General features: G+C 44.2%; 1 protein-coding gene across 1 annotated transcript in view; it reads right to left on the bottom strand.

Moving 5' to 3' along the window:
- The window catches only part of gli3 (GLI family zinc finger 3), a 95,693-nt gene that overhangs the window by 66,157 nt on the left and 11,312 nt on the right, over positions 1-18,224 (bottom strand). The window contains exon 2 of the mRNA XM_040127610.1: positions 10,116-10,289. Within this exon, the coding sequence (XP_039983544.1) occupies positions 10,116-10,248 (133 nt within the window). The 5' untranslated portion in view covers positions 10,249-10,289. The remainder of the gene's footprint in view (positions 1-10,115; positions 10,290-18,224) is intronic.

The following is an 18,224-nucleotide window of genomic DNA, read 5'->3' as shown; positions in this document are numbered from 1 at the left end:
AAACAGTCTGAGTTGCCTGGCAGTAGGGGGGGGAACCTCGAGGGCTCGGATAGACTCGGAAAAAAAGTCGACGGTACAAACGCCTAATTGCAGAGCTTAAAATTCTGTTTCTTGCAGCACTAATTTGGAGGCTGAAGATAGAGGTTGCATTTTGTAGAACTATGTTAGAACTTTCACCAGGTCAAATTAGTTCACTTTCAGATTATGGATACATTTTCATTGAAATGAGCAATTATGGAGCTGTGTTTTGTTACTCATGTTAACACCACCAGCACCAGGTAGAGTCATGGGTCAACCCTGTCTCCTAGAAATTATGTTCATATTCTACTAAACTGTTTTCCGAGTTTTGTTGTAGTGGCAACGTAATCGCCGGCTGAATTATGCTCAGAGGCAGCCTTTTTTTTTTTTTTTTTGAATGAACGAATTAATGCATGAAATAAATACATTAACAGCAACAGATTTGCTTACACTTGCACGATTGTCACACCAGAGACCAAGATTCGCATCCACGGTCCCGTGTGTGGTTAAGTTTAGGCAACAAAAACACTTTGGTTGCGTCTGGGGAAGGATCTTGTTTTTTGTTAAATGTAAGTAAACCTGCCAAGCGTTGTGAGCACCTAAACATAACCATAAAAAAGTTTAATGCTGCTGTTGTCAGTACAAGTGGATATTGTACTGCAAGATTGGATATTCGGGCAGAAAAAAATCTGCATGTAAATTAAGAACATTTCCTCGTTATGTTAAGAGAAAACATAACCCGGTTGCAATTACAGTTCCTTCAGAATGTATTTGCCGTTGCAAATTAGTTGTGTATAAACATAATTCCTAGGTGACAGGGTTGGTACAGTAGCACTTAGGGCCGTTCGCCATTCCAAACTGACATAACAAGCCTTCTTGAAAACAAAGTTATAATATTTAGAATCAATCAAACAGCCACTTATTCAGTGTGTCTTAAGTTTCTATGTTGTTGCAAAATCTAAAATGAGGAAAATATGTCAGGAGCACACAGTGTGCGAAGTGTTAGTTTGAACTATCAAGTGCAGATATTGGTTATAAAAATACACAAAAGTGTAACCTACTCTTTTAATGTTTCATACATGGGACACATTCCTGTATCTGAAAACGCATTTTGTCCTTGATCTTTTCCCCTCTTGGTTTTCCTCATCATATTTTCTGCTTCAACACTCTCTGTCCTTACTTCCTCCCATACTCCTTCTGTTGCTCTCCCCTCCTGTTGCTGTCTGCTCTCGGTAATGAGCTCCCCTCATGTATGACCTCTCCTGTCACTCCCGCCAGTGGAATCCTCCTCTCCCGCTCCACTCTCGCCTCCTTCTCTAATCTCTGCATTACTTTGCCATTAATCCCACATTCCACACAAGGACGGCCGCTGCAGCGCAGCTGACATGTTGCCTTTATAATCTGGTGTTCATATGGGAATGACTCAGTGGGATGGAAGCAGAGCAGTGTTTAAAATTATCATAGAAAAAGACTTTGCTGCTTTAGGCTACTTTAGGATTCACCTGTAGCATGTAGCATTCACCTCCCTCTCCATCCTTCATTCCCCGTCTTTTACTTCTCCACATCCCACCTCCTGTATCTCATTTTCACTCTCTCCCTGCTAATCTCTTGCAATTCACTTCTGGTTTCCTGCTGTCATCCCTCACTCTCCCAGTTCTTCTCCCAGTTCCCATGTCTTTCCCAAATCTCCTCAAGCTCCCCTGCATCTCCCCTCATCCCTTTCACGCACACTCACTCCCTCTCTCCATCTACTGCCTCCCTCCATCCATCCTTCTCCCTCCCGCCAGAGCCGCGGTGGGACTGTTGGACTCACGCAACCCCATGCTGAGCTGCTCCAGAGCCAAGCCAGAACAAAGAGCCCATTGAGCCGAGCGGAGACATAATGTGGGCCGCCCCTGACAGCACCGAAGATGAAGTCATGAGGTCGCCAAACAGTTAATAGTGACGGCCCCATCCTCCAGCTGCACCGAGTGTATGTGTACAGTCGACAAGGAAAGTGAGAGAAAATTAGAGATTATGTGTCGGCATGCATGCATGACTGAGTATCTACAGTATGCAACGCGTGTGTGCATATCTTAGAGCATGTGGATGGATAAAAAGCTTTTAAGAGCGTAATGAGATACTCCATGACACTCAGAAATGCGCTCAATCACTTTGTAAATACCACAGAGGAAAATCAAAACCTTCAGAGAATTGCACTTTTAGTTTTGGCTTCGCTCCAGCTGCACTGAAGAACACCCACCCTACCCCCACCCCCCTTTCCTTATTGGAGTCTGTCTGGCGCAAAGTCTGACATGAGACACATCTCCCCGGGACTGGAACTGTCGCTGCAGGGCCCACACTCCGAACATCATTAGACTCACAGCTTCAGGTGTGATCGGGCAGGGTAGGAAAGACAGAGAGGTGCATGTGTACTTGTGTCTCTGTGCAAAAGCACGGATGTAGGAGATTCAGTTCAAGCATTAATCTCAGTGCCACTGAATTGCCATGGTCTATTAAAATGCCTTTACAGGACCACTTGCTTGTCGGGAGGCCTGAGTTGTGCTCAGGACAAGGGGAGGAGGAGGAGGCGGGGGGCAGAATGGTGAAAGACAGCTATGCAATTGATTAACATTAGAAGGACTCGCTCAAGTTCAAATTGCACAGCCCCTCTGCTGTAAGCTACAGACATTTATTTCCCCGCAAGTAGAATGTTTCTTTCAAACCCTGTCTCTGCTACACATCTGAGTTCAATTCTCCGCATGCCCTCTCTCTGAAAATCAATTCCTCCTCCTCTCCTCTGCTCTTTTCCTCCAGCTCTGCAAACAGACCAGGGCGAGGGGATTACACTGTCCCTCCCCAGATCCAAGCAAGACAACAAATGGTTCTTATCAACTGACACCCCCCGCCATCCAGGAGGAAGATGCAGAAAAACTGGCTCCGGCACGGATGTGTTTCTGGGCTCTGTCTGCCAATCGTGGCTAGTCTTTTCACACTTAAAGCCGAAGCTATTTACGAGAGCCCTGGGAGAATGCGTGCGCAGCACCAGAGGGTGGGAAGAATGGAGGGGAGAGAGCTGCTGCTTCTCAACCTCTGCTTCTAATCAATCACCAGAAATCACTGCCATGGTTTCTGGCCTTTGATCCTAGCTCCTCTTTCGCACTGCGAGGGAGAGAGTAGGGCGGGGAAGAGGGAGGGGGAGCAGGGAAAAGGGTGAGAGTCAAGGCCCAGGGGGTGTGGAGGTCAGGGGAGAGAGATTAGGGGGTATAGGGCCTTTTGCTCTCTCAAACCTGAAAGCATGTCTTGATTTAATCCAGTGAGCTCTGAGCACAGAACTGAAAGTGGCCTGGAACACACGGGCCCCTTGCAGACGAAAAATACGTTTCAAGCTCAAAACATCATTTTGGATATTCCTGGATGTTTCAACCAACCAAAGTCTACATGTTATTAGCTATTTTTATTTTACCCCAATAACTTCTTATAAAATGGCAGATTGATTAACAATGTTAAATAACATTGTCTTATATTAGAAAGAAAATGTACTTCTAATTTTGTGGAGTTTTTTTTTTTTTTTTCTGCGTTTAGCTTTTCTTTAAAAAGTTTTCTTGGTCCACCTGTTTGTTTGTTTTTTTCTGGACATGTACATCCAAACTAACGATGCATTACTTGTGGATCTTTTTAGTATTTTAGCACAGAGAACCAAAATCCACAAATGAGCTAGAGTATATGTTATTTTTAATGTCATTGCACTTATATGTCATATGAGCGACTAAAAAGTGAAAAAACATAAAATGGCGTAACATGCATATAACATAAACCATCTTGAAAACCTCGCTTCCTTGATTAACGTATCTTTATGTGAGATCAGTTCACTAGTAAGACCTATCCTTCTCCACGCGCAGTGATTTTTTTCCATAAACTCCAACCCTGGTGGCAAGGCCACTGGATGCTACTTCATCCTCTGAGTCCCATTCAACAAGAACCCAACTGTGGTAAGGAGGCATGAGTGAGTGAACAAAACAGAGAGGACGCGCAGAGGAACACACCACAATAAATCCTCCTGGCAGGGTCAGGACACTCCTGCATTGTTCCTCCTGGCAGGAGGGAGGCCACTGATGCCTACCGACAAATGGACAGAGTGGTAGAATAATCAACTACTGTTTCTCCACTTTATGGGTTTATGAGTTTATGGGGCCCTTGGTCGCCCCTGCGCCTCCCTCTCTGAGAGGAGTGAGATTCGGCATGGTCGCAAGGCTACTGGGATGCGGCAGGGCAGGGCTGGTCGATGTATCCCGATCATCTCACACAGGGCAGGCTGATTTGTCTTTGTGAGGCCGGTCGTTGGTTCAGAGACTTTTCCCTGATCCGAGTGACCTCTGACTCCAACGCCTTTCTGGCTCTCAGCATGTCAGTGAAAGTGACCTCAGGTTCCTCTAAGGAGCCTTTGTGATGGTCAGCATGAACTATCACAACATATTAGATTTAATAATCTATGACTGAGTTGTTGGTTTGAGATTGCGCTCTGTATCACTATACATCGTGAATTCTGAGTCAAAATAAAGTGAAATTCCAGGTTCATACAACTCGAATCTTATTTTCATAGTTGGCCTTTGTTTCAATCAATAAAATAATTGCTGAGGTCTGGGAATGTGGCAACATCGATAAAAAGAAGTCCAAGAAAGGAACACAGTCATACAAGTTTTTAACAAACTCCCAGGTTGCCAAACTTATTTGAAAGAGAAAACAATGGCAATTGATTACGTTATTAGTTATTATCGAACATTGATGTACCGTACTTAGTGTAGCTGTGCATCTACAGTTTTCCTGTGCGATAAAGGTTTATTGCTGACATTTCAGATGTGCTGACTTTGGGTTTTGTACCTTCAAATAAAGTGGTTTAATCTTTATTTGGCCAAACTGTTTGTTACAATCCCTCCCATCATCTGGCTGCTCAAGTTTCTTGCCCTGTCTGACTTCATTGTAGCAATGGGTTCCCAGATTTCAGCAACTGCTACCGTAAGTATGATGTTACCGTAACAGCTGGTTACAAAACAATGGCCCAAACTCCAAAAATAAAACCTCAGATATAATAAATAGGAGTTTTCTTCGAGGGATAATTTTGAAGTTTGTTTTTAAGGCCTAAACACTTACTACAACAAGTAGGATGAGCAATGACCAAAAAAGAAAGATGCAATTCCACTACAGTTAAGTCCTGGCAGCATCACCACAGCAAGCAAAAGTCTAGAGGAGGTGGCTTATATGCATCCTCCAGCAGTGAAGGAGCAGTGGAGCTCCAGCAAGCATATCTGAGCAGGCGGAAGTGTGCCAGACAATAGAGGCCAGGCTGGGCTGGACTGGGCTGAGCAGCTGAGGTTCCCCTCCACCCTGATTAGTGGCGAGGCTAAGCTAATCCTGCGCCTCAGGCCCCTGTGAGGTGGCTCTGCCAAACGCCTGTCCCCCTGCTGCTGCAGGAAATTGCCTTCAGTGCAGAGGTCCATGAAATGGCTATGGCTCACCAGTGAAGGGAAAGCACAGCCACCCTGTGTACACATGGATCCGGTGTCACTTAACAAATCCTAATCTACAGGTAGATTTTATATTTTATACCTCATCTGAAACCTCATGATGTCCTATCATGAAAACAGCCATATGGATAATAAATTATTCTCTTCAATGTAAATCTGCTTATTGAATAAGCTGTTATGTATTTCTATGTATTATTTATGTATCATACGAAGGTCTTTTGACACTAAAAGCCAGTTTTCCTGTGTGGGGTTGTGTGTCAGGCTCTATAACGCCTCCTCCATTGTGCTGTTTGACCTGTGGGCCAGCCAGAGCTCCCATGAGGTCCCTTATCCCTCCATCAGTCCTCTCTCATTAGCCACCACAGGCAGAGCCCAGAGGAGGGTAACACAGAGGGGCCCCTGCTTCCTCCTCTGGTCCCCATGAAACACATACGGCACAAGTACAGACGGCAGAGATCACCTTTTAGCTGTTATGATCCGCAAACAACAAGTGCACTTCTTAAAATGACCACTAGCTTGCTTGCTGGAAAAGAAAACGTCAATTTAAGAAAATGAGCAGATATACTTCTTGCAATTCTTGACATTTTCGAATCCCAAATCAGAGCTCCTGATGCTGAATCATGTGTCAGCATTTAATGTCAGGCAGTGGTTGGGTGTTCATGTTAATCTTTTTTAGGTACACAGAAATGTTAAGATTGCCAAAGTGGTTCAGTTTCTTCTCTTTTTTTTTTTGGGAGGGGGGGGTATAAGAGGGATTTTTAAAAAAGGGGGGAAAGCAGAGGTGGCAACATGAGAAAGAAGGAGGAGGAGGAGGAGAAGGAGGAGACTGGGCAGGACACAGTGGAGAAACAGTTGATTATGAGTCCCATCAAGTGATCAATGATTTCATTAATAAGACGGATCACGCGGCTGTCATAGCTGTGACACGGGCTGAGGGATGATCTGCTCCCAACGCTCCATTTCCCCCAAGCCCCTCTCCCTCTCTTCCTCCCTGCTCCCTCCCTCCCTGTCTTTCCTATATTGCCTCCCTCTGCCAACGACAAGGGAACGCCGAGGAAACAAGTGATGGAGCTGGGTGTTGACGGGGGTTGGAGGGGGGGGGGGTTAGTCATGAGGGAGGGAGGGTGTGGAGGGGGAGAGGAGGGAGGAAGAAAAGTGAAAATCCATTTTGAAACCCATTTTCAATTAGGGGTCCACAAGCTGTTATCACAGGTGTCCCAGAATGGGGGCCCGTAAGTGAAAATGTCTCCTATCCGTTTCTGAAATGAAACCTTATCTGGGAGGCACAAAGATGGCGGGGACAGCGTATCTGTAAATTACTTTCCATCCCCGCTGTTAACCGGAACTTTATTTCTGTCAGATGACATTCCCCTCTATTTACTGTTGATCATTTAAATGGCTGCCTAAAAAGAAGGTGGCCCCTCACTCTTCCTTTATCTCACCCCTCTCTCTGTATCACTCTTCCTTCTCTTCCCATCAGATTTTCTTTTTGCAAAGCAGTGAAGTGATCTTTTTCTTTAACACTTTAGCCACGCTCTCCATTTGCTTAGGGATTTCTCTGGTAACCTACACTAAAACCAAACATTTGTTGCCCTGTAAGCTTAACTTGTTTGCCTCCGAGACCCTTGCTCTTCCCCTTTTAAGGATGGCCACTAAAAAGGTACCAGCTCACCCACTTCATAAACTGCTTTACAGGGGCTCTGTTAAGTTAAAACAACTTTCCCTGACAATTTTCTGAACCGTGTCTAGTTCTTCTCCTCCGCATTTTTCAGGTCTCATCCTATTACTTACACTAACTCCCTCTCTTTCCTCGAATCAGCAGCACCCATATCATAAAAGTCCAGCCAACCAGAAACTTTTTCCCCTTCTTTTTCCCAAATGATCAACCCTTTTGCCCCCACCCTGTTTTTTCTTCTTTTTTTTTTTTTTAATCAGCAAATTATCCCATGACGACAGGATTACTTCAGCCAAGGAGCATGGACGACTTTTTTTTTTTTTTTTTTTTTCTTTTTAGCTCGGGACCCAACAAAAGAATCAGAGGACTTTGTGGTCCACCTGCCTGCCGAATGATGAGGGTGGGAGGGGAGAGCATCGCCCCCCCACCCCTCCCCCTCCCCCTCCTACAGAGCACCAATCACAGCATTGTTGTGGCACAGTCGGCCCTTTTGAGCTGTCAATGCAAGAGGAGGGGGCACAGAGATGAATGGCACACAGGATGAAGCCACCATTTAGCCAACCATGTGGGAACGCTATACCAGGGCTCAATAATTACTCTGAGGCTGCTCAACTTGGACAAAACTTACAGACTGAGGACAAGAGGGGGAAGACAGAATGCTGGTGGAGGAAAAGCTTGAGAGTAATCCCTGTAATGAATCTGAAGTGAAGATTTTAGAGCTAAATCAGTTTCCAGATAAAATTGGAGCTGGCTAATGAGAACAGCTTCACTGATCAGCTACAAGATCTTATGAGATCAATACCTGTTTGAAAGCTGATCTCAATCACAGAAAAAGACTGTACTTCTTGGTGTTTAGCTTGGAAAGACCAAACTAAACATCCACCGTGTCCACACCACCTGCCTCTCCTACTTATATTCCACTTTTCACAACTTATCGTAGCGCACTGTTGCCGGGCGCACCACGGGGTTTGCGCAGCGCTGAGATCAGGGGCCGCTGCTCCGCTTGACGGGGGGAAATATTTCGCCGGGCCTTCCTAAGAAGAACCAGTCGCTGGGGTTCCACAGCTGCTCACAATTACCTTTTGTTTGGATGGAGGCAGCGGGGCAAGGGCTACGGGGGTTAAAGTTGAGGCGAGTGTAGGGTTACACCTGATAAGAGGTTATGAGTTCTGGGGGCGACTTGGGAATGTGCTGTAATTATAACCAAACAAAGAATGTGTAAGCTATCTTATGATTTCAAGAGAGAGATTGGGATCGAAAAGGGACCCTTCTCTGCAGATAAGTATCATCCCTCTCCCTCGTCAAGTGAATTACGAGACTACTGTATTTTAGGGAGTTCAACATTGCTTAAAGCTGTAGCATATCTTCTGACGTGGCTGAGTCTGTGTTGGAGACTCCTAAGCAAGGTTTTAAGGACAAACCTTGTGCTGTTAAGAGCTGTAATTACCAACACATTATTAAAAAAACAAAAAAAACAAAAAAAACATAATCCCAGAGCCAAATTGCATACATGCTTTTTCCACAACAAACTCTTTTTCCTTGCTGCCCCTTGAATTAATAAAACTTTGCTGGAAATCTGGGAATGAGTGAGAGTGAGAGTGTTCCCAAGATGCTTCAGGATAACTCCCATGTGAGGAACCGAGTGACAGCAGCTTATATACCCTTTCCTGGACTGTTTGTCTCTTCTTCACTCTAGGGGATGATCTTATTTGACAACAGCAGAGTCGGGGGGGGGCAACAGGAAAACTCTCTATCGGGCCACCAGCTCCAGCTACTAAAGCCAACCCTCCGTACCCAAAACCGTCTAAATCCTCCCACTGCTAATGAGCACAGCTGCAGCTTAGGCGGTGGTGATCTCAACTCTGGTTTTGTTATGACTTAAGCTTGATGCTCCAAGGCTTCAAGTAAAAAAAAAAAAAAAAAAAAAAAGCCTTCTAATATTCCTCATTTCAGCATCTGAATTGAGAATGAAAGGCTGAACGACGACAGGCCTAATGAACTGTAAGCTCCACACCACTTTTAATAGCATGTGTTGAAGACATTGCTATGTAAACATGCCAAAGTTTGCTACCAGTGAGCGTTGTATATGACTCACTTTGAACCATGAGAATAGGGAAAGTAAACAGTCATAAGTGAGGATCTGCGTGCGTCTACATCCTTAAATCATGTTATTGGGAGTTGGTCAGTTTCATCTTAAAGTAATCAGAGCATGGGTACCAAAAAAACATTCCTCGGTCCACAGTGGATCAGTGGCCCAGATGCTCAAATATGTTAAGAGATCGAAAGTGACGTATTGTAGCAACACCTCTGTCTCAAGCTCACAGAGGTCTGAAAAAAAAAAAAAAAAAAAAAAAATCAAGAAATGCTTGACAATGAGATATTGCAAGCATTTGCGACTAAATTTAGGGGAAAAAATGGATGAAACTTGTGATTCAATGGCATATTTATCCACAAGTTAGGGATAAAGTTTGATAAACAAATGCGATCGACCTGAGCCTGCAGAGACAGTTGAATTTCTCCAAAATTTAATGATCTTGAGATGGTGGGGTAGCTACACAGCATCAGCGGGTAGATCGGCAATATCCAACCTAAAAACTTGATTTTATCTTACAAACATGTAGCCATTGCTGGATTTAATCTGTGTGGATACATACATTTTCAAAATGTGTTATTGTTTACCAGGTTACAAACACTAATCTACTTACAACTGTATCAGGTGAAAAACACCTGAATACCAGCTGTGTAGTCATTTTCACCTTTGCTCAATCATCACCTTCCCAATGCTTAAATAGCAAGCTGACTAACGGCCAAATACCCCCAGCCCCCCGAAACTGGGTGTGTTCCAAAAGACCAAAATTATATTTACTTTACCACAGCGGACCACGGCAGCTGAGTGTGCAGTTAGAGGTGACGCGTACCGTTTGAGGTGGTGCTGGAGGCCACCGCCTTCTCGCTGATGTCATTGCGCACTGATGAGCCCTTGGTCGCCACAATGGTCTCCACTCTCTTCTTTTTCTCAGCTGCTGAACTGGCCTGGGACTGGTTTTCCATGGCGATCGCTCATTCCTCAACACCTCATGGAGACGGGATAACTGGTAGAGAAGAAGAAGTTAGGCAAGATATCAAAAGATGAATCAGATAGATGTATTATTTTTTCTATTTAAAAGCATCTCTCCACTTGTAAAACCAAAATAAACCATCAACTTATTTAATTCCTGTTTGATCTACCATACGCTGTACATTGTCAATAGACTGCCTTAAGAAAAGACTTCAACACTGGGAACCTTGTGAGGAAAACTTCAAATCCAATCCTCCCTTTTCATGATGCCCAGAGCAGACCACAGGTCAATCCACCGGCTCACCCTGATTTATTTTAACTCAAACCTGCTGGGCTCTGATGCTGATCTCCTCTTCCACTAAATGGAGTTAAATATCCCAAAATCAAAATTTTGTTAACCTTTTTTTCAACTACGTCACACTAAACTTCTGACTTCTTTTCAAAAAAAAAAAAAAAAAAAAAAAAAAACACAACAACTCTATAAACATAGTAAGGCAGGACATCCTGTCTAGGTTTTATATCTCAGAATAGAAGTAAAGGCAGCTTGTGGATATACTGATAATCCTGCTCTAGCAGTCTTTCCAGAGAGAAAGAAGAAACCTTAAGGGGATACCACAGAGAGAGAAACATTCACAGTCCTGAAAAAACAAGGGTTGTTTGAAGGCCCTTTTGGGAATATAATGGTGCCGGGCAATTTTTCTTTCAAAGAATAAAGGTGGTTCAAGTTAATACTGTCTGTGGGTTTAGAAGGGGTTCAGCCAACAGTCTAGTAGACATGCTTCTCAGTTCAGCACCTCAGAGGCCGTCTACAAACTCAACTCTATCTAGGTCATGGAGGTCTCTGATTATGGAGACAACATGGTGATACACCACAACCACCCATTTACACAAAGTACAGGACAGCTTCATTTGGTCCAATACAAAGCCTTTACTTAGACTCCATAATTCATGGATGATTACTGGAAATATTTAGTCTGACTAACATTTTCTTTCCAATAAAGAGCAGCTAATTCCCTACCTGTACTATTTAATTGTCCTCCACCCTATAAACATTCACGGATACAAAGGCCAGGAGTAAATTCAGCTATAATGCAAACAGAGGCGTGCTGCTCAAACTAAAAGAGAAGAGTGGTGAGGGTGGAGGGGGGGGGCCGGTTTTTACCAACTCCCCAAGGAGAGAAGGCGAGAGGGAAGTGGTGAGGGGTAAACTTCAGACAAACACTGTGCGCTTTGTTTGTTTTTTTTCCCAGCCCACTGAAAAACCAGAGTCTGTCATCCATTCTGAACCGACAACAACATCTGTAAGCAATTGCCGGCTTCCAAAAAAAAAAAAAAAAAAAAGGGAAAAAAAAAAAAAACACAATGCAATTACTCCCCTACCAATCAAAACAGAATTAAACAAGAGCTTGTCCTCTAATCACTCCCACATGCATACATGTGTAGCCGTCATCCACAACCAAAGACATTTTTGTCCTACTTGCACAGATATCATCTCAAATCACCGTTGCAATCAGTTGATGTAGAGGATGCTTTCATTTCTGGGGGTCTTTGCAGTATGAGCAAGTTAATTGTTAGAATATGTGCAGTGCATGTACGTCTGCCTGTGCATATTTGTCAGTTTCTCTGCTGATATCTGATCACAGGTGCCATTCTTTCGCTTTTATTTCAAGGAACTGAAACGATCACAGAAAACTTTTTGCTCTCCCTCTTTGAAACTGTCATTACATCATTCTAATGACTGAACTTGAGCGAAAGCAGTGCAGGGGAAAAGAACCAAGATAGAACCTACTTTACAGCTGTAACTGAGTAGCTCCTAACACGCTTTGTGTGTGTGTGTGTGTAGTGCGCGAACATGTATGTGTGTGTCTTGTTGTTGGCCCCAGGTGAGTCGGACCACAGCAGAAATAGCTGAAAGTGCAGTGAATATGAGGGTCTGGACTGGGGATTGTAGGGGAGGTGAGGAGAAAGCGGGGCATTCCACTGGTCGGGCAAATATTCACAAGTCCAAGCCACTGAAGCGTGTCTGACCGGCCTTTTGTGTTCCACAAGGCAGGCCACAGTTCCAAAGCAGCAATTAAAAGCAGGACCTTTTCACCCATAATCCCTCTGACCTGGACGCCCACACCCAATCCTGCAGATGTTCCTGTCTCTGCTTTCGCCTTTCGTGTTGCTCATTTTTGCCCCGTCCCGCTCTCCAAACACACTAAAAAATTAACCAACACAAAGACGTTACCATCTGTCTTTACAGCGCGACATTATCATGCGGAAGGAATGCCAATTCCTGATGTGTCAAAGTTTTTCAGTTATTGTCATTTTGCATAAGGTGTTCATCTAAGGACAGATATTCTCGTTCCCTCAGAATTAGTTTGGGTGTCATTTTCATGTAGCACTCTGATCCTTCACTGAAGCAAAACAAACTCTAATCTACTTATAAACCAGATGCAGAAATCAGATTTTATAAACATTTACATTTGACAGCACAGAAATAACCATTTGTAAGGGGACTTCTGTACAGACCCTGCATCGATGGTGTGTCACAGAGGCACAAAAGACGGAATTACAACTATGCACCGGTTGCTGTTGTTACCCAAAATAAATGTTAATTTCATATTAATGTCTTTCCCATGAAATGTCTGTCCTACACCCAATTAGAGAAGAGAGAAAGAGGGTGTATCTTTATTTGTGCTCAACTGTAATCCTTCCACACAGAAAGGGAGGCGATTAAACAGGTTTAAAATACCACAATTCAGTCTGTTCCTTCAGAAAAAAAAAAAAAATTCTTATTTTATAAGCACATTAACCAAATCAATTTAACATAAATTATACGCCTTGCTGACAAAGGCACTGAGTTGAAAGTCATCTACAAATTGTGCACATCAAAGTGTAACACTGAAATAAACTTTTGCCTTTGATAGAAAAAATTCAGTTCTTTTTTTTTTTCTCCTTCATGCAAGCTTAAACAACTGCTAACACTATCAAAAATCAATGCCTTTTGTTATTTAAAGGCTATATCTTTACAAGCTTACTTCAATGAAACTGCTTAAGGTGTACATCCAGTTCTACTGCTTTCTGTCACTGGGAACACATTTGTAAATGCATGGCACACCCTCACTTAAACACACACACACACACACACACTCAGAAACTGGGGGACATTTCTATATAAACTCTTGAAGTGTCTTCTTAGATTTGGCAACCCCCCCTCACAGACGGGGTACTGTATTTGTGTTCATTTCATTAGGGCGACTGTTCAGTGTCGAGGGCCCCCTGAGGGGGGAGACTGGCAATGCCGCAGCATTCATCATCATTACATCAGCGACCACCGAGATCTGCTATCTTAGGCTTATCAACACTGCACAAACGCACCGCAGCGCAGCGAGTTAAGAGGGGAGGGGAGAGATGGGAGATGGAGACGATTGAGGGAGATTGTGAGCAAAAGTGGGATAAGAGGGGGAGAAAATGAATGGAGAAAGGGAGGAGCGTGAGACTGTGTGTGTCTGTGTGTGTGTGTGTGTGTGTGTGTGTGTTCATGTATGCCTTGCGTGCACGTGTGTGCACCTCAATGTGCCCCTGCATGCCTGCACATGTTTTCCTGCGTGTACAATGTGTGTTTTTGCACATTTTGCAGCTATGCCAACAACATTAAGGGCTCCTGCACAGCTGGAATAACTAAAAAACACTGAGGGGCGATGAGGGAGGAGGAGTCCAAGTCCTTCAGCAATATTAGCTGAATCTAGCAATATAACAGAATTCACTGGCTCGGGCTGCATGTGTTTACATTGGATAAGGTCAATGAGGGGATGAGGCCCCTTAAGGAGACAGTGGAAGTGCTTGCTGGTGGTTAGAGGACCTGTCATTGGTTCAAAATCCCTACCGAGGAGGTGTTCCCAAACTCAATGGCTCTCTGAAGAAACCACATACTTAGGTTTCCATGCTGTGTTCAACACTGCACTTATGGGTTGCCCTTGGCCCTGGAAGGCAAAGGGGAGTGGGAAGGGGGATTGGGGATTTTGTGTCTGTGGCTTCCATTCACCAGTGAAACATAACATTGTGCCCAGATGGCACTAAGTCTGGCCTACAGCTGATGGGGACCAGCCCCTTAAGTAAGGGCCATTTAGCAGGAATTAGTCACATCCCGCCACACACAAACACACACAAACAGACACACACACACACACACACACACATATCAAATCGCAGAAATGCACATGCAAACTGGTTTAGTACCAGGTCTTCTCACCCTTTTGTGTCCTGTGACATGGTTTAGTTATTCAGATTATTCAGTCATTTACGTGTTTCCATTTTATCCTACCAATGTATGGGTCCCACTTTTTAAAGCTACATTGTAAAACTTAAAGTTCATACATTAATTAAGATTATTTATTGGTTTCATGTTTGGAGTCGGTAAACCATCTCATGAATACTGCATGGAAAAATAAAGTGCATATTTTATGCTTTTTCTGCCTAAAAAGTTTTTATAGAAGACATACCTGTCTCTAACTTATCTTGACTTTGGAGGTAGAGCATGATAATAGCATTCCATCACCAAACAATCTGGGCTGCTTTCACAAGTGTACTGCAAAAAACATGAAAATGGAAAGCCTGTGCAAATGAAGAGTGTTTATATTTTTTGTCAAGGACAAACAGTGCAAAAACACAGCCCATCAGTTGCTTTCAGCGGAGCTAATAAGATTATCCTCGCGTGCGTCTTGGTCCCTCAGACCTCTCCACTTAAGATGCTTTGGAGGGCTGGTGAGGGACCCTGTGTATTGCACAGCAGAATGAGCTAAGTGCATCTTACATTCCTGGGTAACAAACCCACACGATGTAATCGTAATGCTTACACGATGCCTCTTTTGCGCTTGCTACCCAGTAGATAAGGGCCAAATAAAGCGTGCGCCACAATGGAAATCTTGCGCCTTTTCCCCACAGCCCCCTGCTTATTAGATTGTTTATTTATATATTTTGACTTTGCATTTGTTGTGAGCCACTTGTGTCAGGGCAAGTGGGGCTGTGAAGACTGAGACAATGGATAATGCAGGCAGCTTTATTGCTGTGGTGGCCCAGTTATGCAGTAATAGTTTCCCCTGTTTTCCACTTCATTCATTTTCTTCCCATGCTACAAGGTAGAGCTTTGGTTTGATCAGACACTTTTCCTGATTCTCGAGAAGACAGACTGGTGGCCAAAGCAAACAATGCAACCCATGCCAACCTTCAGCAAAACACTACGGGGGTCCCAGGAAAGAAAAGAAGAACTTGAACTTGCCAAGATTAAGATTAACATGATTACAAATACTTCCCCTACTTTATTGTAGACTTTGTTTGTACAGTATCCACACATCCTTTTGAAATTCAGTTTATTAGAAAAATTACAGACTGTTGTAGCAGCCACCACATATTCTATAGCTAAGGTTTCCACTCAAGTGGCCCCCGCACATGGCACATACTGTAAGGAACAAGAGAGTGGAGTCTGTATCCTGTCAGTGGGGCTCTCATCTCCGGTTTAAAAAAAAAAAAAAAAAGTCTTGTGTTTGTGGAGGCATTCTTCATACCATGCTTGAGAAGGCGCTCTGCACGACGCCACGACCGGAGCGCAACAACACCTTCCTTCGCCGTGCTTTCACAGCGAAAAAGTACACGCTATGCCGTGTTGTTTGAGAGCGCAGCTCCTATGTAATGCACGTGCGAGTGCGGCACACGGAGCAAGAGGGACTGTTTAAGAGTGTGCGTGAGCCTTGCTGTGTGACGATGTGCATAGGAGTAGATGCACCAGGTGCTCCATACACCTTTCAGTATGCAAGCGCGATCACTGTGTGCAGAACATAAATATGAGAGGGGACCCCAGGGAGGAGATGAGTGGAGGAAGAGAAATTCCTGTACTGATGAAAGCCTAAAAAACATCTCTCTCTGCCTCCTCCTCACCCGTGCACTCAGGGAGGGATCAAGCAGATAGATGGTCCTGTGTGAGTGTAGTGACAGCAGGTATGGCTTCGACAGAAGGTCTTCACACTTAGCCCAGGGGACCATGGAATATGCTCCTCTTATCCTCAGTGCCTTAGACAGAAGTGTATAACAAAGACCAGCGCTATTTGAAGGAAACTGAGCTACAGAGAGTTATCTGGAGGCTGTACAGCTACAGGTTACGGAGTCATTGCGAAACTGTCCTGCCCACTTGGGCTTGAAGTTCCCTTTTTCTTCAGTTCAGTTTTCCTGCTTACTTTTTTTGTGCATACTCCCTCTCCTACTCTCATTCTTCCCCTCCTCCCTTCTATCTCTCTTTCCTTTCCTTCATTCCTCTGTGTCATTGGGATAAGTGTTGGAGCAGAGTGAGTCAGAGCTGCTATGTGATTAATGAGGGGCCCTGGCGTCTCCGGGGCTGAACGCTAACAACAGCCAGGGGGCAGCGCGATAATGCACAATAATAAAGCCAGCAGACAATCAGCCAGGCAAAGCAAGGCCTATTAGCTAGCCCCATCAGGACGGCTAAGTGAGAAATTAGCCCTTCCCAAGCCCCGCCACAATTCATCAAGTGCTGCCCCTGAATCCCCCCTCAAGAAGTCATAATGTTTACTTAAAGACTGGCCTCGATGCCCAAGCGGCGAGCTTTATTGGCTGTTATTAATTCCCGTCCTGGCCCTCGCGGCCATGCCATTTAAACTGAATTAAAGGGGTGAAAATTGGATGAGATGAAGTTGTCTTGGTGTTTGGCTCTCGCATGATAAAGCCGGACCTAAACAGAGGGAGACTTGAAAAAAATAAGAGGGGTGGGCAAATAAATCAGGATGTAAAGGAATGCTGAATGAAGCTGTCCTGAAATGCGCCACAGTCAGTCAAAGGAATGTAGGGAGGGGGGGGTAAGGAGAGAAAATTAAGAAATGGCATCACTTTAATACTAGACTTCCTGTGTGGATGGGAATAGTTCCAAAAGGGTAACACTGGGTCACACATTCCACTGTTGCCGAAACGGATGATTCTGTTGTATCTTCGCATTCTCCCTTATCTTCCATCAGACGGGCTGACAAATACCTTAAAATAAGGTCACTCTATCAGCACTGCAACCCTAATGCAACATGTCAGTGACAGACAGGAGTAAAAAAAAAAAGGGGAGGGAGTACACTCACAGAAAGAACATGCACTTATAATGAGGTGGCTGCGCTGGTCTTAAACCAACAAAACAATGAATCGCACTTATAAAAACCAATGACCAAATAGGTCCATTTTCATCAGCTCAGTCAAATTAAACGTCACTTAGAGTTGTGTATATTTTCTAGAGCTGAAATGCTTACTTGATTAATCAATTAGACATTTATCAAGTGGAAATCCCAAACATTCGCTGGTTCCAGCTTCTCAAAAAGGAAGAATGTCCCACTTTCCTGCCTTTTATTTCACTGTAAACTGAATATCTTTGGGGTTCGGACTTTTTAGTCAGATATCACACAAGACATGCAAAGACATCACCTTGGGCTCCTAAAACTCCTAATGGGCGCTTTGCACTAATTCCTGAAATTTTATAAACTACTATTAACAATTATAATTGATAATGTAAATAATCAGTGGTTGCAGCCCAATGTTTTCATTATGTCTTCTTGCAGTTGCTGTTTTACAAGTTTATTTTCTCTTAGGTGTACTAGCACCACGGGAATGGATTTGCTGGCCCTTGTGCAGGTCTGTAAGTGGAGCAAACAAGAGTCTCATCCATGTGACCGGTGGGTCCGTGCTGCAGGATTGGCAGCAGGTGAGAATGTGTTCTATAGAGCAATGTGGAGTATACCAGAGCAGAGGTGTGAGATCAGAGACAGGTGAAGCTCAGAGGGAGTCCTGGAGACTTCTAGTTCCCTGACGGCAGCGTCGGGAGACAACTCTCTCCCCTTCACTTTCATATCAGCCACAGAGCCCCCCCCCGTCCTTCTGCGCCAGCTCATAGGATCCTCACACACACACTCAAGCAGTCTCAGAGGATTTGGCACTG

This window comes from Xiphias gladius, chromosome 5 (assembly GCF_016859285.1).
Source record: "Xiphias gladius isolate SHS-SW01 ecotype Sanya breed wild chromosome 5, ASM1685928v1, whole genome shotgun sequence".
Classification (NCBI taxonomy): Eukaryota; Metazoa; Chordata; class Actinopteri; order Istiophoriformes; family Xiphiidae; genus Xiphias; species Xiphias gladius.
This window is presented reverse-complemented; position numbering and strand designations above follow the sequence as displayed.